The sequence below is a fragment of the Mixophyes fleayi genome, chromosome 1 (genome assembly GCF_038048845.1).
Source record: "Mixophyes fleayi isolate aMixFle1 chromosome 1, aMixFle1.hap1, whole genome shotgun sequence".
In the NCBI taxonomy this organism is placed as follows: Eukaryota; Metazoa; Chordata; class Amphibia; order Anura; family Limnodynastidae; genus Mixophyes; species Mixophyes fleayi.
The window spans coordinates 270311765-270334372 of record NC_134402.1 but is presented as its reverse complement, the minus strand read 5'-3'; the positions used below and the strand labels follow the sequence as shown (position 1 = coordinate 270334372).

Here is a 22608-nt window from a genome sequence, read left to right as displayed (position 1 = left end):
GGGCGAGGCTCCAAAATTTGTGTCATTTTGGACCCGCCCCGTGACGTAATGACGCAAATGCGTCATTTTAAAGCAGGGGGGGGGGCCAAAGGCCGCGATTCCCGGTGAATCGCGACATTTTGGACCTAATTCTGCCCACTTCACTAGGAAGTGGGCAGATGCGGGAGATTGCCACACTCTCCCTGCAGTCCGTGAGACTCACGGGAAATGCGGGAGTCTCACGGACATTGCGGGAGAGTTGGCAAGTATGCTGCACAGTAAAATGAAGAGATATGCAATGCAGCAGTCTGCTGCGATGCAGTCATAGTAAATAACAATTTTGCATTTAATCCCCGAAAACAGCTAGAACACAGTTATTAGTTTAATAAATAGGCCCCTATATCCCTTATTGTTTCTGTACAGCTCAATGCCTTACATGAAAAATATATCTGTTGCAAATACAGTTTTCTCATTTTAAGCCCACTAAATTTTGAAGAGCCTAAAATAATCACATGACTACATTACGCTCCAGCTCCATCATCTCTGCACAGCATACTGCACCACTGAGCCCACCCAGGACAGCTGGGAAAGCAGTTGCGTTTTCCTCTTATTTGACTCCCCCTTTCCTTTCAGTTTCCTTGTGTTAGTGTCATAAGATCGGCGCATAGCTCATAGTAATGTATTTTAGAGCCAGAGGTGTGCCACTGACAGGGGGAATACCCGTCTGGGATGCGTTTCAGCTGTGGAGAAATGAAATACATGGAGCCTGCGCTGGAAGAAAAGGAGAGAGAGCAGTTTCGTTTCTCCGAGTGATCTGCGCTTCCGCCTGTCATCTAGTTTCGGTTTCTGCTGGATAAAAGGGGTGTCTGTCTGCTCCTGCCCTGCACTACGCTAGAGTCGCTTTACTTGATCTGAACTCCATTGGAAGAACGTTCTTGTAGGTAAGAAAGCTTAAACTGTTAAATTAGAAGCTCATATTTTCTGCTCGTCACTCCAGTCATAGGACCATAGCCCTGAGTTTCCTCCTGTGCTGAAAGGCATCATTTCATGTTAGGGTAGAAGACAAGGTTTCCATAGAGTCTCAGATATGCTGTGTGCTGACTGCCCAGTTACAGTATTTCAATAGAAATATGCTAATAGATATGTTTATATACAATGACAACACTATTTATTGACCTTGCAGGGCATACCTCTTCATTCTCTGGAACAGGCTTTTAAAATCACTTTGCATCTGCACCCCCAGAGTCAAAGCATCCATCTAATTTCTCTGCAACCAGTTCTGCCATGGCTGAGTTCAGGCACCAACATCTTATATGTTGGCCTTGGAACAAGATTTCTTGTCTCTGTCCATCTGACAAGACAAATAATATTTTCCAGGCTCATAATAAACTGTACAGGTATGTCATTACCAAAGACACCTCACTAAGGCAATGATAACATGTTACTTAACTCTAGCTAGACTACATAAATGAAATCCGGACGATTCACCCCATGTTGTGATCAGACTTTACACAGCAGGGGGAGCTTCCCAATAGCTTAAGAGTTTTGGAAAATATGAAATTGTTTATTGAAACATGCAGTTATACTCACTCCCTGGTCAACTCTTTAGAATAGCACAATTTGAACCATTAATAAGCACAGAGGAAGGTTATAAATAACACATCTTATTGGCTGCCTAACCAATCACAGTTAACTGGTGTAAAACAGCTGATCAAACTATATACAAAATTATTTATATTATTGTCAATGGAAAACTAGTTTGTATTTTTAGGATACAAGCCTTTGAAGCAGTGTGGGTACTTTAACAAATTCACTTTATTTTTAGCCCTGTACCTGTTATCATCTGATCGGGCACATTGGCTGTGGGAAATCTGTAGTGGTAGAAAGTGAAGGATAGCCCTCCCCTTCTTTTTAGCATTACATTCACCATCATTCTATATTATGTGTAATTTATTTATGGCTGTATCCACTAGCATCAGGAGCAAACACATTTGCATGGCGAACTCTGACGCACGTTATCGCTTTTTTTCAGGAAATTTAATCCAATATGAGAGAGGTTGATGTGGCTACTCTTAGTGAATAAATGAGGGACCAGTGTATGAATGAGACAATTATATGATAGAAGAGGGTTTTCACAGGGTACCCTCAGAACGATATTATTGAATGGATTACAACATCCTAGGATTGGAATTTGATTAACTACTTATGGATCTGAGAGTGATATAGTCCAATAGGAGATAACCAATATCCCTACATGGATGGACAATATAGGATCCATTAAAATCATTGTGCAAAATCAATTGTTTTCTGATGTGTATAACACAGTTAACTGCAGATAATAATTAAAAAGCATCTGCAGGAAAGAAACAGATATTATTATTAGTAAATTTGTTGGATATATATTTCAGCAGCTCCATTTTGGCGGCACTGCACTGAACAGCACCGCCGCGGACGCTTCTTTGACAGCGCCGCAGCTGCTGTATAGTACAGTGCCGCTATGTAGGGAGACTGTTCTTCGCGGAGGGGAGGTGTTTTCTGGAGAACCAGAAACCCCCCTGCGTGCGCCCCTGCTACCTATTATGATTCAGTAACAGATGAAGATATTTCCTCTCTCTTTAATGAATACTTGAGATTTTGTTATTAATCTTATCACAGAATGATCCAATTAAACACATTTTCTTCTCTCTTCTTGTCCGCTTTTAAAATGTATTCTAATTGAGATAAATGGTCGGCACTGTGGCTAAGTGATTAGCACTTCTGCCTCACAGCGCTGGGGTCATGAGTTCAATTCCCGATCATGGCCTTATCTATGTGGAGTTTGTATGTTCTCCCCGTGTTTGCGTGGGTTTCCTCTGGGTGCTCCGGTTTCCTCCCACACTCCAAAAACATACTGGTAGGTTATTTGGCTGCAAAATTACCCCTAGTGTCTCTCTCTGTCTGTCTGTCTGTGTATGTGTTAGGGAATTTAGACTGTAAGCTCCAATGGGGCAGGGACTGATGTGAATGAGTTCTCTGTACAGCGCTGCGGAATCAGTGGCGCTATATAAATAAATGGTGGTGGTGATGATGATGATATATGGGTGCATCCCCCCCATGACTAAATATTGTATTTGGTACAAAACATAATAAATATGAAGCTGTCAATAAGGGATTGTGATTCACTTAGTGCAGTTGGAATTCTACTGTGGTTAACCTTAATGTTTGTTGCACAAATCGATAGTACATTATCTAACCTTTCTTTCACTTCTGTGACTAGGGAACGTGACAGGAATGCTGTTAAATAGAAAAATAATTGAAAAACAAAACAAAACTTTGTCGCTTACAGGTCTCTAAAAAGGTGTTGAAAAATGAGCGCAGAGGTGAAGGAAAGCCTGAAGATCTTCCGTAAATACATTGAGAATATCCTGCGGCCTTCTTATGTGGTGGGAAACATGAGCAACTGGTTGACATCAAGTGAGATTTTCATTCCTAATGCTTCACGATTTTCATATAATATTGACAGATGGTTCAAAGCTATGTAACATCTCATTACTGCAATATAGCTTGGTAAGGAGTGTCATGTTTTTCTAAACTTTGATAGAATAGGGCCATGTGTTATACAAGCAGTCTGCACCAGTATCGGATATCAAAATCATATGATCAACTTGTCACTTGTCACTAACTCACTGGATGCACACTTTCTGTGAATACAGACACACATCAACACTAGACACTTAGAAGAACCAAGAGCACAAATATACATTCATACAGGTGCAGACACTATAGAAACACTGACATACTGACAATTGAATTATATGTCACCTAAATCAAAAACAAAATACAATTGCAGATATGTACAATCAGGGAAATTCCATGGATATGCTCTCACAATTGATAAGATCATGTACAGGTACGATATCTAGATACCTATTATTTATGCTATATTATGTATACAGCAAAATGCTTGAACCTAGGCATCTTCTGTAATTTGAAGAACTATCCCTAAAATATACTAAGCTACATTGAAAGATGACCCTTTTTCCCACACTGCCCCTGGCATTTCTCTCCTCATTAAATGGTTCAACAGTGCTCCCGCTAGTGGCTATTTCAGTAGGCAGTTGACATTTGGTGTCTCTGTTTGTGACATTGACAGAGCAGCAGCAATTATTTACTTGATTTTGCTTTCAGATTTTCAGAACTTCCTGAATAACTGGCTTCAATACATGTTACAATTCTTGTAGTATGTTGTTGTATTCAGTGTTAAATTTATACTACCAGTATTTTTATGCATTTTTTAAGATGGTGAGATAACAGTATAGCTAGCATCACCCACAGGCTAATAAATATAATCCACAGTAGAACTATCTTACCCCTTTAGATATATTTTTTATACATGTATCTATAATGCTATTCCATGGATGTGTTTTTACAGCAGTAGATAGATCTTTTTTTACTCTTTATATCTGTTATATACTATTTGAATGACTGATGTAAATGATTCCATATTCTCTGTACAGTGCTGCGCAATATGATTGGTGCTATATAAATAAACAATAATAATAATAATGCATTGTATTAGGCATTATATAACTTTACTTTCTTTTGGTGATAGTTGTGATGTTTTTGTATTTTGCTTGTATACAGTTTTTATTACCCTTCCTTATTTATTTGCCGATTCCACTAGCCCCACCTTCCCTTCTTAAATCTTTTGATTTTTCCCCTCTCTGTCTTTTCAGATTTTCCCACCACGCCAGTATAACCCTATTACAATGAAGTGAAATTCCATATAAAATAATATTTGGTTTTATTTATTTTTGCAAATTTAATTTTATGGAGAGGTTTGAAAATGAATACAAGAAAGTCTAGTAAGAAAATGGAGGGTTGGGTAAGGAAAGACAAGGATCATTGGAAACTGGGGGGGGGGGGGGGGAGGATGAGTGAGGTCTTACTATAGGTCAGCTTATATTCAGTCTCATGCAGCAAAAACCTTTAGTATAATAAGCCATATATTTTTGTTTAATACATTTAGTGCTAAGAGATAATAGTTGTATAGTTTATTCATAACTGCCAAATCTGGTCAAATAGCTGCATACAGTATACCTGTTGCCTGCATTATAATAAGAAGACGTAGGCGAGAGTGGGTCTGCTTAACATGTAGGGGTAAGTTTAAAAGGTGCGAGTTTGAAAAAGTGGAGATGTTGCCTATAGCAACCAATCAGATTGTGGAACTAACAATCCCTATTTGTAATACAGAATATAGCTTGAAGTAGCTAGAATAGCATTAATATTGTATTTGGCGAGTGCAGAGGATGTCTTTTAGTTCATATGGGCAGCACGGTGGCTTAGCGGCTAGCACTTCTGCCTCACAGCACTGGGGTCATGAGTTCGATTCCCGACCATGGCCTTATCTGTGTGGAGTTTGTATGATCTCTGCAAACTCTTCTCTCTCTTGGCCTCTCCGGATCTGTCCATACCTGGTTCACCTCTTACCTCGCTAACCGCTCCTTCTCTGTATCCACTTCCGGCTCTTCCTCCCCCCCTCTACCCTCTCCCTGTTGGTGTCCCGCAGGGCTCTGTTCTTGGCCCTCTACTTTTTTCGCTCTACACTTCCTCCCTTGGTGCTCTCATCTCCTTCGGTCTTCAATATCACCTGTATGCTGACGACATTCAACTCTACTTCTCTTCTCCTGACCTTTCTTCCGCTGTCCTCTCTCGCGTGTCTGACTGCATCACCGCCATCTCCTCCTGGATGTCCGCGCGCTTTCTCAAAATCAATATCTCGAAAACGGAACTCATTTTCTTTCCTCCGTCCAGACTCCCTTCCCACCACGACCTCTCTATTGTCATCAACAACACCACCGTCTCCTCTGTCACCCAACTCCGCTGCCTGGGGGTCACCCTTGACTCCTCTCTCTCTTTCGCCCCCCACATTCACTCACTTGCCCAAGCCTGTCGCTTCCAACTACGCAACATTGCCCGCATCCGTCCCTTTCTCTCTCAGGATGCCACCAAGACCATCATACACGCACTCATCATCTCCCGCCTGGATTACTGCAACCTCCTCCTCACCGGCCTCCCCTATTCCTATCTCTCCCCCCTCCGCTCTGTACTCAACGCGGCCGCTAGACTCATCTTTCTCTCACGCCGCTCCTCATCTGCCTCCCCTCTCTGCCTTGCCTTACACTGGCTCCCCTTCCCCTACAGAATCCTTTTCAAACTCCTCACCACCACTTACAAGGCTCTCTCCCACTCTACTGCCCCCTATATCTCTAACCTCCTCTCCATTCACACTCCTGCTCGCTCCCTGCGCTCAGCCAATTATCGCCGACTCTCCTCCACTCTTATCACCTCTTCCCACTCCAGAATCCAAGACTTTTCCCGTGCTGCCCCCCTTCACTGGAATGACCTCCCTCGTTCCATCCGCCTCTCTCCTACTCTGTGCTCCTTCAAACGTGCACTGAAAACCCACCTCTTCCTTAAAGCCTACCAACCATCCACTTAACCCCTTCACCTCCACTCGCTCTCCCCTCTGCCTCTTCTGGCTCCCCTTGTGTCTTTCTGTTTTCCCTCCCATAGGATGTAAGCTCAAATGAGCAGGGCCGTCTTCCCTCCTGTCTCCTCACCTGTTCTTCTGCTCCATGTTTATTGCTGAACTTGCCTGGAGTTTCTGAAGTACTGGTATTTATGTTTATTGTTTTGTGCTGTCTCACCCTGTATAGTGTACTGTTTGTATGGTGTACGGCGCCGCGGAAACCTTGTGACGCCTAACAAATAAAGGATAATAATAATAATCTCTCCGTGTTTGCGTGAGTTTCCTCCCACATTCCAAAAACATACTTATAGGTTAATTGGCTGCTATCAAAAATTGACCCTAGTCTCTCTGTCTGTGTCTGTGTTTGTGTGTGTATTTTAGGGAATTTAGACTGTAAGCTCCAATGGGGTAGGGACTGATGTGAATGAGTTCTCTGTACAGCGCTGCGGTATTAGTAGCGCTATATAAATACCTGATGATGCTATGAGTTTTTTTGTGTTTTACCACCTTACAGAAAATGAAATAGATTTCCATCTTGTCGCTAATACCACGTTCATACTGCTGTAAAAACCTGGGATATTGCTGGGGCTCGCCCAGGCGACCCGGGTCGTGGCTCAATGTGAAAGGGGGTCCCTGCATCTACCCTGGTCTGATGACCTGGGAATTAGACCCGGGACATTTTGCAGGGTTATTCCTGGGTCAGTCCCAGGTAGCCTGCAGACTGAACGGTGCAACCTGGGTTGTTCAACCTGGGTCTCACAGAAAGGAGCTGATTGGGGAGATTAGGGACACTGGAACATGATGTCATTTAAATGCTGAGAAAGAGAAAGCGTGGCACTTTGGCGAGAGGAAGAAGTTCGGGAGCTGCTTGCAATCAGAGGAGAGGAGGAAATTCAGAAGCAAATAACTGGCACTGTAAAGGTTACCACAGTGTATTTCAATATTCCTAAAATATTGACTAGCAGTGGCATAAAGCGCACCCAGCAGCAGGTAGTGAACGAGTTGAAGGCACTAAGAAAGCAATACTCAAAAGTGCATGACCACAACCTCAGAAAGAGTGATGCTGGCCATATGGAATGATCATTTTATGAGCAGTGTAACATGGTGTTCGGCAACTCTGGCCTGGCTAATCCTATAGCAGTGTGCTCCTCAAGCTGCCCTGATGCTTGCAGTCCAACACCTGAAAAGCAGTCAATCAAGCGTGCCCTCACTGCTGATTAGTGATAATTCGCAGCAAGAAAATGCTGAATTGGACTCTTCTGCTGTGAACGAAGACAGCATGAATACATCTGTAGGAGTCACAACCTTTGCCAGCAACACTATCTTCCCCAGCAACATAATCATTGCCAGCGAGACAAACTTTGCCAGTGACAGAGACCCAGCCATTACGTTCCAACAGTAAGTTGTATTAACTTTAACATTAAAAAACTAGATGAAATAAATAAATGAGAGTTTAACATTAAAAAACTAAACGTAAATACATATTAAAACATGAACACGTATATGTTGCAGCGTGAAGCTAGTGTGCAGGAGGGAGGAGGCCTTAAGCACATATCAGCTTACAACACTGCTATTTTATGTTATAGCAACATTCATTCTTCCTCTGTGTGCCTAATGTGTTTTGTTTGTTTTTCCAATCTCTAGTTTACAATGTTCCTCAACGGAAGAAAAGACTCACAAAGATGGAACAAGCTACAAAAGCCATGACAACAATAATGGTCGAACAGCTCAAGGAAATGGATATGGCCATGCAGGCGTAAGGAGACGCATGTCTCCAATGCTTCTTTGATAATGAGCTTGAGCGGATTAGCAGGGAAAATCGAGAATCTCAAATGGCTTTCCTTGATCGCCTGCTGTGAAAGGGTCTACACAACGCCAACCACACTCTCCATACAACCTAGACGGGACTTCCCCTTTATATAACAAAGGGAAACAATTTTTTCCCCCAAACTCGGGCACATTACTAAAAACTCAACATCATCTGCAACAAATTCCTCCACATAACCCTGACTATCCAGCTGCTCCACAAATCCCCGAGTATCGGCTGCTCCACATAAACCTGACTATCCGGCTGCTGTACATAAACCTGACTTATCGGCTGCTCCACATGACCCTGAGTGCCCGGCTGCTCCACATGACCCTGAGTGCCCGGCTGCTCCACATGACCCTGAGTACCCCCATTACTATCAGCTGTAGGTGGTGGCACTATATATTTTAAAGTTCTAATGTTTGCCTGTTTATGTGGCAATTTTAGTTATAACGTTATCTATGTTTGCCATGTTTGTATTAGGGATAAGCGGGCTCGGATATCTGAAATCCGAGCCCACCCGAACCTTGCCGATCCGAGCCAGATCCGAGACAGATCCGGGTATTCCCGCCAATTGCAAAACTGAAAGCGAGGCTCCCGAGTCATAATCCCGTTGTCGGATCTCGCGATACTCGGATTCTATAAATTTCCCGCTGGCCGCTGCCATCTTCACTCAGGCATTGATCAGGGTAGAGGGAGGTTGTTTTAGGTGGTCCTCTGCCCTGCTATATCCTGTGCTGTGCTCCTTCCAGTGGTGCTGTGTCCTATGCTCTGTCCTTCTGAGTTCAGTGGTGCTGCTGGGTCCTGTGCTGTGTCCTGTTCACTTCAGTCCAGTGGTGCTGTGTCCTGTGCTCTGTCCTTCTGAGTTCAGTGGTGCTGCTGGGTCCTGTGCTGTGTCCTGTTCAGTCCAGTGGTGCTGTGTCCTGTGCTCTGTGCTTCTAAGGGCATAGTTATTTCCCCATTATTCCCAAGTTTTTAAAAAATAAAAAAAAAGTTATAAAATAAAAAAATAATTATAACCAAATTTGCAAAACCAATCCAGCAGTATAAGTCCATTGGTACTGCAATATTACCAAGTTCACACATTCTGCAGTATCTTGTGCTACATATAATGGAGACCAAAAATTTGGAGGATAAAGTAGGGAAAGATCAAGACCCACTTCCTCCTAATGCTGAAGCTGCTGCCACTAGTCATGACATAGACGATGAAATGCCATCAACGTCGTCTTCCAAGCCCGATGCCCAATCTCCTAGTACAGGGCATGTAAAATCCAAAAAGCCCATATTAAGTAAAAGTAGAAAAAAGAGAAACTTAAAATCATCTGCGGAGAAACGTAAAGTTGCCAATATGCCATTTACGACACGGAGTGGCAAGGAACGGCTTAGGCCCTGGCCCGTGTTCATGACTAGTGGTTCAGCTTCACCCAAGGATCTTAGCCCTCCTCCTCCTCCCCCCCCCCCTACAAAAAATTGAAGAGAGTTATGGTGTCAGCAACAAAACAGCAAACAACTCGGCCTTCTAAAGAGAAATTATCACAAATCCCCAAGGCGAGTCCAAGGCTGTTGGTGGTTGCGAAGCCTGACCTTCCCATCACTGTACGGGAAGAGGTGACTCCTTCCACCATTTGCAGCACGCCCTCTGCATATGCTGGAAGGATCACCCACAGTCCAGTTACAGATTTGGCTAATGAAGGTGTGAATGTTGTACACCGGGAGGAGGATATTGATGTAGCTGGGGGTGAGGAGGATGTTGATGATTATGATGCAGACAGATACCAAATTGCCTTTCTCAATTTCTATTTATATTCTAGATTATATAATGGCTGAATAGTTTTCTATTTTACTCCTAGTGGAGAGGGGATCTGATGCAGACAGATACCAAACTGCGTTTGTCCATTTCTTTGTATATTTGAATTTCTAATTCTACAGTCTATGCAGGCTGCTTTTTTTTATATTCAACTACAAGTGTAGGGTGGGGGGGGGGGGATAAATACTAGCCACCAAAAAAACGTGGTCTATTTAATTTAACTTTCTAGCTCCACAGTTTGTGCAGCCTGCTTTTTTTATCTTCAAAGTATTTACAAGCCTTGCAATCTAAATTAACAAGAGGTAGTGACGTGCTAGAACTCCACCCTCTATATGCTGCAGAGGATGGAGGAGCATCAAAAGGCCATTCAAGCCTACACAGCAACCTACGACATAGGAAACCCTCATTTTCTTCCACATCTATGGCTGCGAGGAAAAAAGCTCAGTTTTCCTAAAAGAGGCGCTGGCGGGGATGCTGATAACATCTGGTCCGGACTGAAGGACCTGCCAACCATTGCAGACATGTCTACTGTCGCTGCATTGGATGCTGTCACAATTGAAAAAATGGCGGAGGATTACTTTGCTGACACCATCCAAGTAGACATGTCAGACAGTCCATATTGTTACTGGCAGGAAAAAAAGCCAGTTTGGAAGCCCCTGTACAAACTGGCTCTATTTTACCTGAGTTGTCCCCCCTCCAGTGTGTACTCGGAAAGAGTTTTTAGTGCAGCGGGTAACCTGGTCAGTGAGCGGCGAAGGAGGTTGCTTCCTCACAACGTTTACTACCGGGGCCACTCCACTGTGCAGTCCATATTTAGGTGTATCAGATATTAAACAACGGTGACAGTTGATGCCCAATTTTTTAATTATATTGTTGGCGCTGTAAAAAATTGTGTTCCGGGCACACCACACTACGCAGTCCATACCCTTTTTTGGTGGAATTCTGACCCGTGGAGGGTTTTTTATTATATTGTGGCCTCGGTACCAAATTGTGTACCGGGGCCACCACACTACGCAGTCAAGAAAGATAGATGCGTATCATAGATAAAGTACATTCAGTGTTGTGGGGCAAATTGAAAAATATTCAAAATGCACTGTCATTATCAAAAACAAGAGGTTTTGACACGCTGAAACTCCAACATGTATATGATGGAGGATGGAGGAGCAGCCGTATGTGCAGTGTAATGCAGACCTGTTGAAGGTTTTCTATATATTATATTGTGGTGGCCAGTGGCCAGTCCTCTACGCAGTCCAGATACCATTTTTGGGGGTAATTCAGACCTGTTGAAGGTTTTCTATATATTTTATTGTGGTGCCCAGTGCCCACTACTCTACGCAGTCCAGATACTATTTTTGGGTGTAATGCAGACCTGTTGAAGGTTTTCTATATTTTATATTGTGGTGGCCAGTGGCCAGTCCTCTACGCAGTCCAGATACTATTTTTGGGTGTAATGCAGACCTGTTAAAGGTTTTCTATATATTTTATTGTGGTGCCCAGTGCCCACTACTCTACGCAGTGCAGATACTATTTTTGGGTGTAATTCAGACCAGTTGATGGGTTTTTAATTATATTGTGGGGAACAGAAAGATACCTCGTTGCAACGTTTTGTACTAAAAAAAATAAAAAATTGTGAGGTGTTAGGTGTTCAGAATAGCCTTTAAATTAGTGGAAATGATTGTTATTGAATGTTATTGAGGTTAATAATAGCGTAGGAGTGAAAATAAGCCCAAAAACTTGATTTTTACACTTTTTATTTTTTTTTCAAAAAAAATCCGAATCCAAAACCTTAAATCCGAACCAAAACCTTTTGGCAGGTGTTTTGCGAAACAAATCCGAACCCAAAACATCGCGAAAATCCGGATCCAAAACACAAAACACGAGACCTCAAAAGTCGCCGGTGCACATCCCTAGTTTGTATCTGAAGCTCTGGGACAATAGTTGACCTGGCAGTAGTTTTGTTGGTGTATGTTTGTCAAAACTGTATATGTGTACAATTATTTTATTTATGATATACTGTACACACCTTTGTAAAAATAAAACAAGTTTTTGGATTTATATTGGCACTGCTCTACTCTATTAGTGATGATAGATTGGCGGTGATGGTGGTAAGTATGACTTCTGCACAGGTATTGGTACACTCGCCCTCACATGTCCCTGAATCCATAGAAAGCTCAGATAGTTCAGACTCATGCATGTACCACTCAGGTAAAAACTGCTCTTTCTGTATTTCAGAAATATTATGTAAAATACAGCAAGCAGCAACTACATGAGGTAGAAGCTTGGTATCAGTGTCATTTCTCTTCAATAAACACCGGCAACGTTCTTTCAGTAGTCCAAAGGAATTTTCTACCACCATCCAAGCAGAGCTGAGGGGTGAAGCGAATTTGTTTCGCAGAAAGTTGATGGTGCTGGGTGAAGCCCTTCATCAACCATCACTGCAATGGGTAAGCTGCATCCCCAATGATGTGTACCGGGATCTTCTCCCCATTAACAGTCTTGGATTCCTGTAATTCAATACAACAGATTCAATTTATAGTAGCGCTGGTGCAAGTTCATTCATGTGGTTGTCTGAAATATTCGATGTTATACACAGCAGAATATATGTGTGCTCAATTTTATTTTTAACTATTCTTTCCATAGTGCACACACATTCTGCAGTGCTTTACAGAGAATATTGGAACTTTGACAACAATCCCTACACCCGTGGATCTTGCAATCTATAATACCTAGCACAAAGAAAACACAAAACATACACACTAGCAATATTTTGGTTACAGGACACAATTCACCTGTTGGTATATTTTAGAATAGTACCATCTTCTTTCCCATACCCTGGGGTTGGATTAAGTTCATTCTGTTTGCTAACCACACATTGATCTCTGCACTTCATTTGAAATGGATGCCGACATGGCTTAATTTGCAGGCAGAGGACACTGATTTCAATGTGATCACTCACCATTTTCTACGATCTATTTCAATGGACGCTAACACAATGAAAACCGCGTCTGGAGGACATTGAGCCCGACATGCAGGTTTGATGTTTATATCTCCGTTTATATAAATCAGCATTGTTGGCCACAACTCTATTTATAGGAGTTTCCAGAGCGGAGACTGGGGGCGGCTTAGTCTGCTCATCTATTGATATTTTGTTTTCCTTTTTTCAGCGTGCTACACCTTTATACTTACTTGGACTTGTCTGTCGTCATATGACACTCTGAGGGGATTTATTATATAGAGGTGCACATTTAAACCAGTCTGGAAATCAACCTAATAAGACTGACCTCTTAACGGAAGCCCTCTGCGATTCCTCTGAATTCACATCCCAATCAATGCTCTAATTGGAGACTACCTAAGCACGTCTTGACTAATTGGAATTACCTGTTTATCGTTACTGTTCACTGCATGTTGTTACCTGTACAGTTGATGCTCTTTGATGAGATCTATAACCTTCTGCATAGCGATAATCACTATACCATTTAATTCCTAGTAGCTAATCTCCATGATATCTATGACACCTATCAGTGTCTAAAAGCTCTATAAATCAGTTTTTATGCTTATGTGTGACATTATTCATATATCTTAAGTATCACTGTTCTAGTGATATATACATACCTTCACTGTGATACTTATAATGATACCTTGTCACTGACTTAGTCTCGCGACTGTCAGGTCTCCTTTAATATTGTATTCACTTAACCAGAATATATTGTAGTAATTGCTTATCATTTTTGATGTACATGTATTTGTAATAAATTTTATATCGATCCGAGTCTTGCGCTATCTAATCTTATTATACCACCCACTTTGGCCTGATCTTTGTGTGCAAAAACAAAAAAGTCCCCTTTAAATGACCTCATCTTTCTCAGCCAATCAAAGCTCCTCTTGTGATGACTGACACTTATTGCCAGGGCAGACCCGAGTTCAGTATGAATGGGGTCGACCCAGGAATTTCCCAGGTCCAAGGTGCAGTGTGAACGGGGTCTGATGAGCTGGGATGCTCTGTGACACGGCAATATCCTGGGTTCAAAAACCTGGGATATTGCCGGGGCGGCAGTGTGAATGAAGTATATGTGAAATTTTGCAGCTATACTGTTTTGGGTTTATTATTCCAGGAGTTTTTCCAAGCAGAATATAACTCTTGCACTGACATCCTCTGCAGCGTCATGGGGAACTGTTGGAGGAGGGTTTGTGGATTCAATTTGGGAGTTATTATGCTATTTATTCATTATTTGTTTATTGCTGTGTTTGAGCTAAATGTATTATTTGGCTTTGTGTATATAAAGCAACTTGTAATTTAAAGTCAGTCTGTTTTCAGTGACATAATAAACCTTTACAAAACGCGAGATATTTGAAATGGCATCTATTATAGCAACAGTATTCCAAGTACTTATTGCTTTGTATCTTTTGCATTTTCCTGAAGGTGTCACAGAGCAGATTGTAGCTGAGGAGAGAAAAGGACCGACCGCAGCTGCAGTAATGTTCATGGATAAGTTACTTGAACTGGAAGCTGAAGGATGGTACCAGGGATTTAAAGATGCCTTATTTGCAGAAGGTTTGTTTTAAAGTTAGGGCTGTCTGTTTTTTTTTAATTCACATGCTTTTAGGATTGTAATGTATTCTGTGGAGGAGGTGGGGGGGGGAGGAAAATACAAATGATAAATAATTAATATTTTTTTTCTTTCTATGGAGGAAGCCATGACTAAGGTGTTCCTACTGAAAAGTGTAGAGTGCAGAAAGGTGTCGCTTGCTTTTTTTTTTTCCTAGATAGGTTTGAAGTAAGAAGCTCTTGTAAATTAAACTCCGCAATAAAAGACTAAAAGGAATAATTAAAAAGGCTCAAAGGGTTCTTAAAGAAACACATCACCGTTATTATTTGCCTATTTTAAAAATGCTGTACTGCACTTTGTAAACATGGACCAGACCTACTACTTGTTATCATCAGAATAGTCATCAAGTCTGTTCTTCAGGAATATCACGCTCTGTCTACTTAAGCTGTAATGTGTCTTTTTTTCCACATTTTTACCTGAAAAACTTTGCCTATGCAAACAAGGCACAAGCCATTAGATCTATGGGGAAAGTGCCATCACTGGAGTCACTGTAGCCATTACTTTCTGTGGGAAAACTTCCTTAATGTCAGTGGAACAATTGTTAATGTAACAAGGTAATAATTTCACTCAATTCAGTTGGCCAAGTTACTGAGGAAAGTAACGCGGCCTGCACACTATTACCGATATTACGGTAATACGATGCACATTATTACTGATATTACGGTAATCTTTAACTCTGGGTTTTGCTCACAGCTCAGGGAGCCGCGAGCAGAAATCAGGGTTAAAATTACCGTATTAACGGAATTGAATTCCCCCAAAAGTGTTCATTATGCGTTTTGTTATTGTATTTTATTTATTGTCAATGCAATGCAAAAATGCTAAATACCCTCTATGTCCTCATCATAACTGTTTTTTTTTGCATAGTTTAGCTAGTCAGTAACTGACTTTACACCTTGGAGGTGTCAAAAAGGCTATTGTTGCAGAATTTCACTGAGGATTTTAACTTTTTCAATTGCATACGTGCAGTCCCGTAACAACATATTTTAGTGCCCTGGGCACTGGCGCCCCCCATCTTAGTGGCCTTTGTCGAGCGGGTGTGGCCAACCTACTGTGGAGGTGTGGCTAGCACCTTTCCTTCCATGTGTCTCACGGTTATTCCTGAAAGCTGTAAAGAAGCCCAACAATGGTCAAAAAACTTGTATCTATACACAAAAATGAATAACCCTGTCTCATTGTAATTATGCGTTATATATGAGAATTTGACTTGCCGTCCCTCTCTCAGTGATGGGGTGCAAATGAAAAGACTGGTCCATCCACTGTGCCCTGAGACAGGTCAGGTGGCGTGTTTCTTCTACTCTAGTTGTTTTACCTAGTCCTGGTCTGGGGCACAGGGGTAAGCTGCTCTATAGAGGGGTTCCAATTTTTTTTTACTTAAAATAAAAATAATATAGCAATCCCAGACAGTGTAGCCTTTTCATATACATATCAGTCTCACAATCCCAAGCAAAATGAACAAACAACACTCTTGCAGAGTGAAATGTGATGGCATATTGGGAGAGATACAACTGATTTGATGCCGATATCAGCCATATATTTTCCTGCATATTAAAGATATGCAGTAAAGCTGGATATATATTTTTCATGCATTTCTCAGGCTCCACTTAAGCAGATGACCGCGTTCTCATTATGGTGTGCTCTCTGATTTTAAAGATGTCCTGGCAGAAATAAATAAAATAACTCCTTATATTATTTTTAAATGTTGAATTCTATAAATTGCAGAGGTGGAGAGGTGCTTGGTTGCATAGGGAGAGAAATCATTAGAAGAAAGAAAGTAATAATGCCACTGTATAGGTCATTGGTACGGCCTCATCTAGAATACTGTGTTCAGTTCTGGAGGCCATATCTCCAGAAGGATATAAATATATTACAGACTGTACAAAGAAGGGCAACTAAAATGGTGCATGGCCTACAGCACAAAACTTACCCGGAAAGACTAAAAGATCTTAATATGGATAGTTTGGAGCAGAGAAGGGAAAGGGGGGACGTGATCGAAACTTTCATATATATGAAGGTTTTAACAAGGTACAGGAGGGAAACATTCTTCAAAAGAAGAGACATATTAGAACACAAGGACATGCACTGTCACTGGAGGGAAGTAGGTTCAGAGGAAATTTGAGGAAAAACTACTTCACAGAAAGGGTAGTGGATATGTGGAATAGCCTCCCATCAGAGATGGTAGAGACTAATACAGTAGAGCAATTTAAACATGCTTTGGATAGGAACATAAGAATATCCTTATAAAGAACTAAGGATCAAATAGGGGTTGAGGTTACCATAGGTTAAAAAATGGGCAAACTAGATGGGCCAAGCGGTTCCTTGTCATCAAATTCTATGTTTCTATTGAGAGATGCTAGCACAGCTTAGAATATTAAATGATTTGGTGTGCTGGGAAATAAAAAAGTCATTTGGGGAAAAAGCACAGACTGTTATTAAAGTGACTTTTATTTGTCTTCCAGATTTTGCATGCGACTGTGGGCAATTTATTGCTTCATATTTACATTTTCAGCTTCTCTTCTATACTTCTGTATTCTTATTCATTATCCTTCTTCTGTATTCTGCTATCTGAAGACAGTCCTCTTCTACCTTCCCAGTCCAAGCGCCGCTGTGCTGTATCACCTGGCTCTTCTTTGGAAACGCTGAGCCGCCAAGTGCCCAGCGCCGGTAGTCTGTAGTCTGCAGTCACAGAACCAGGGTGCAGAGGCAAGTAGCACACAGAGGGAGGATGGCAGAGGCTGACACACAGATACACACACAGGGAGGGTGGCAGAGGCTTACACATACACACACACAGGGAGGGTGGCAGAGGCTGACACACACAGAAGGAGGGGGCAGAGGCTGACACACACAGAGGGAGGATGGCAGAGGCTGACACACAGAGGGAGGGTGGAAGAGGCTGACACACACACACACACACACACACACACAGAGGGAGGGTGGCAGAGGCGGACACACAGAGGGAGGGTGGCAGAGGTGGACACACACACACACAGAGGGAGGGTGGCAGAGGCTGACACGCACAGAGGGAGGGAGGCAGAGGCTGACACGCACAGAGGGAGGGAGGCAGAGGCTGACACGCACAGAAGGAGGGAGGCAGAGGCTGACACACACACACAGGGAGGGAGGCAGAGGCTGACACACACACAGGGAGGCAGAGGCTGACACACACACAGGGAGGGAGGCAGAGGCTGACACACACACAGGGAGGGAGGGGGGCAGAGGCTAAAACACACGCAGAAGGAGGGGGGCAGAGAAGGAAAGGAGAGGAGACAAAAGTTGTCCGCCCTCTTTCTGATAAGCTCCACCCGTACGAAGTCCGTGAAATGGGAGGTATGCCAACACTGCCTGTCACACACAGAGATGGGGGCATGATTGAGGGGAGAGAGACTGTCCCAGGGGAGGAGAGTGAGCGAGCCTCACATACTGAGTCTCCGATTTCCAGCCTTAATAGAGCATGGGCTCTGCGGCATTCTGCAGCCTGCTGTCAGAGAGCCAGAGCAGAGAGGCAAGTAGCAACACGGCCGCTGCGCCCTCTTGGACTTGTGCCCTGGGCGACGGCACCGCCAACACATGCCTAGTTACGGCTCTGCATGCTTGGAAAAGGTTTTAAATTGACATAATAAGGCAGTTAGTTTTAGGTGTGATGTAATAGAATCAGTTGTAAAAAACAAAACTCCACAATTTTGGTTCTTCATAAGTAGGCCCCTAATAGTCCAGTTTGCACTTTTATGTAACTATTCTGCCTAACTATTCTGCTCTTTAAACTCAAATTCAAACAGCATTTTGCAGTTAGCTGTTTAACCCACTGCAGGTTTGAGTTTACCAAAAGCTAGTCAGTCAGAGAGCACACCAGTTCTATTTATAAGCAAAGTAGTCTAAAGAAGGAACAGTTAGAGATATCACTCCTCAGCCCGGCTTGTACAGCAATGTCTCTGACATCCTATGGGGGACAGTGAAATCACAATGTGTATAGATGAGGTGTGAGGATCTCTGGCACTTTAAAATAATTATTTAATGGCAAGCTTCTCTCTCTCTATCCATCTAGTGGCTATACTCTTCACAGGAGCAGGCACGTTTGCCCCCACTTTCTAAGTATTTATTTATTGGCTTATTTCATTTTAATGCTACATTGTGGCTTGTACCCCCTGCCACCACGAACGGGTTAGACAGAAGCAGGCTACGAGCACTTACAGGCAGCCTGCAGTCCGCTTCCGTGAGTCAAGTAGTGGCCCTCTGGAGGGGAGTGACCGCAGATCCACCAGCGATGGGCAGCACAATCAACGGAGCATCTCATCTGTACATGTGAATAGCCAGATCTCCCCTGGATGTATCGCCTCAGGTAAGGCTCCTCTTTTATCTGAGGAGGAGGGGCATTTTATTTACATAACAGCCGCATTTTGGCTGGCCCGTGCAGCTCTAGAGAAGAGCAAGGTGGCTGTCCGAGGACAGAGCGGGAATCCCCTCCCAAAGTAGTCGTGCCTTTAGTGTGTCTATGCATATTCACGATCCAGCCATGGCACTATGCTGAGACCCTCTCTGGCCTCAGCTTGGGTCTAACTGTTGAAGAGTCTGCCATAAGGTAGACCCAGATCTGAGTTGCTTTTACTCTCAGGCCGCATCTGAGATATGGCAGAGTACCTAGGAAAGGCCACCGCTGATGCTAGCATGGATGGGCCAGGATCTCTGCTGCCCATCCCTCTCACTGGTTGCAGTTTTTGAGAAGAGCTTGGTCCTCCCATCTAAAGCTTCCAGGCCTAGGCATCCTTCTTTTCGGTCCTTTTGATTACGTCTTGCCTAAACCAAATGTTGAACGACTACGGGGCTAAGTCCATAGACCTGGGGCATTGTTCGTGGACGTGGTGCCTCCTTGGAACTTCCCTCTAGTCTACTTGTTCCCTCCAGGGGCCTTGCTCCTGAGGGTCTTAAAGAAGATCAAAACAGGAGGGGTCCATGCTATCCTTGTGGCCCCAAAGTGGCCCAGGCGGTTTTGGTACTGCTGGATGCTCCTCTGTGGAGACTTTCCGTTGTGACCAGACCGTCTCTCTCAAGTCCCGTTCCTGCATTAACATTTAGCATATAGTTTATGGGGGTGGCTATTGAAGCCATTATTGTAAAAGTTGAGGGTCTCTTAGACAGCGTGGTACAAACCATGCTGAGGGCCCGGAAGTCAGTCTCTGCCAGGGACTACAATAGGATCTGGAAGGCATACATTTCCTGGTGTGAGCAGAAGGGGTTTGCTACATCTGTCTTTAGACTGTCCTGTCTTCTCTCTTTTTTACAGGGGGTCTTGGATCAGAGGCTCAGGCTCAATTCTTTGAAGGTCCAGGTATGAGCCCTGTACCTGTGTTCTTCCAGAGAAAGCTGGCATTGTTGCCTGAGGTCCAAACATTTCTTCTGGCAGTGCTGCATGTACAGCTTCCCTGCATATCTCCAGTGGTCCCTTGGGACTTTATTCTAGTGTTAGGGGTGTCACAACAGCCACCGTTTGAACCTTTACAGTCTGTGGATTTAAAATATGTATCCTGGCAGACTACCTTCCTTCTTGTGATCTCTAAAGCTTGCAGGGTTTTGTCTTGCAGATCTCCTTTCCTGGTGTTTCACGAGGATAGAATAGTATTCTGGGCGAAGCCGACGTTTCAATTAAAGGTAGTTTCCAGGTTCCACTTGAACCAGGAAATTGTGGTTCCTTCCTTTTTAGCAGGTTATCTCTGAGTCTGGGGATACCTCGTTAGACGGGCTGGATCCGGTACATGCCTTGCAGACCTACAGTCCGAAAGCCAAGGAGGTAGTTCTGTATGATGCGCTAAAGAGAGGCTGGCCTGCCTCTAAACTATTGACAGGTGGATTAAGTCTGTGATTCATCATGCTTACACAAGCACGGGTTTACCTGTTCTTGGTGGACATGATTGTTCATTTTACCTGCTCTGTGGGCATTTCCTGGGCGGCGAGGTTGGCTCCTTTGCTCAGCTGAGCTGTGCGGGGTAGACACGTTTACGAAATGCTATAGGTTTGACACTTTTGCATCCAGAGATGCTTATTTTGGTTGCAAACTCGTGTGCCCTGTTAAAGAGCATTTGGATGTTATTGTGATTCTAGTCTCCCCCATAAGATGCCAGAGAAAATGTGATTTTTTCTACTTACGTAAAATCTCCTAATCCATGGAGGACACTATATGCCCACCCCGTTTTGCCTATTTTGTTCTGTTTTCCATTTTCTATTTTGTTCTTCATGTTTGAATTCAGGTTGTGTTACAGAATATCTCTCTCTCTCTCTCTATCATTCTCTCTCTCCCTCTCTCCCCTTGTTGAGCTTATTTTTGAAGCTTTGTTAATTAAGCTGAAATGTATAGCCACAAGATGTTAAGACAGGAGGAGGAGCTTGCCATTGAAAAATTATTTTAAATTCTTTCTATACCCATCGTGTTTCCAGTGTCCCCCAGGATTAGGATAAAAGGATGTAATTACCATTTTAGTTAGAATGGAGCAGAGTAATTTTTTAGAGGGGTTACACTACAATTTTAAGGCTGTGCAGTATTCTTCTTTAATAGAGTGTAGGGGGTGCAATTGTTCATAATGTACTGTCTGACAACACTCTTGAGAGTGCCATTTTATTCAATTAATATGTTGGTACATGCCCAGTCAATGTCAGTAAATACCGATATTGTAAAGTTTTGAAGTGTACTTCACTTTATATCAATCTATCGTCTAGCTAATGTTCTAAACGACTGGTCTTGCTTGGCTCCACTTTTATACTTATTCCACATTTGATATGGAAAATCTTGTATTAAATATTTTTTGTTTATTTAAGGGTATAGTGGTCTTTCTGAAGCACTTGAAAAATCAAATTTTGACAACATTGAACGCCTAGAGGAGCCAAAGAAATGGTTAAACATGATATACAGTACTATTAGAAGTAACATCAAAACTGAAGAACTTTTACCAAACCTCAATCACTGTCTCATGCCCAGAGAGATTGAAGAGATTCAACAGGTAATTTTGGAGCAAATATATAAAATGTGGTTCATCTATGTAAAGTAAATGTGATCATTATTGGTGCCTTTGGTGTGCACTAAATATTAAATATATCTGTAAGCTTGGCTATGCACCGCTAAAAAAGTATGAAATTTACCCATGTGGAGATATTCGCTAAGCATTGATGACAAGTAAAATGTTTCCAATTTATTTTTTGTCTTGAGCATACAGTTTTTTTTTTATAAATCTTAGTGAATAGGAACATATATTTTTTTTTATAAATCTTAGTATATAGGAAAATAAGCTTGCATAGAAAATGCTTACTGGAGAAAAATCTCACCAACTTGCTTCATTGTAGGTGAAACTGAGCAATGTATTGCAGACCTGGAGAGAGGTGAAAACTAATAGTAATTTATTGATTAAAAAAAGTACAGGAGAGCATAAAGGCATGTGCACAGGGCAGCAGAAAACTTGGGCCGCGCACAGGATCTGCTGCTAGAAAAAAATCTACAGGCATTTAAGAAAAACACTGCATATTTAATCACATTTTTTTATTAGAAGTTTCAAGTTCCACTTTCGTACAAAAAAATTGACAAAAAATATGTTTTCCATATATTTAAAATAAGAAAAATGCATTATTTAAATAATAAAGCATTTTTTCTTGTGCACAGCCACTGCTGTTGCCATCTTGAGATGACAATATTAATTACCGCTGCTGTCCATGGTAAATTGGATTCAGTAGCCTCCAACAGAGATCCTCGGCAAAAACAATTGTTGGTGATACCTGACAATGGCTTTCACTGGCTCAGGGAATTTGAGAAGTAGGGAGAAGCCCCTATCTATGGCAAAAAACACCTGTTTTTCCTGCAGAAAGATATTTTCTCCCTATAATAAATAGGATCCTAAGTCAGTATATGGATAATATTAAC

General features: G+C 42.4%; 1 protein-coding gene across 4 annotated transcripts in view; it reads left to right on the top strand.

Annotated features, from left to right (window-relative positions):
• The first annotated feature begins 689 nt into the window (after positions 1-689).
• Positions 690-22608, top strand: part of RIGI (RNA sensor RIG-I) — a 68076-nt gene continuing 46157 nt past the window's right edge. The window contains exons 1-4 of one of the 4 annotated variants that reach the window (XM_075210878.1): positions 690-916; positions 3305-3432; positions 14525-14656; positions 21516-21697. In XM_075210878.1, the coding sequence (XP_075066979.1) occupies positions 3327-3432; positions 14525-14656; positions 21516-21697 (420 nt within the window). In that variant the 5' untranslated portion in view covers positions 690-916; positions 3305-3326. The other 3 variants (XM_075210877.1, XM_075210880.1, XM_075210879.1) reach the window with 3 other exon arrangements.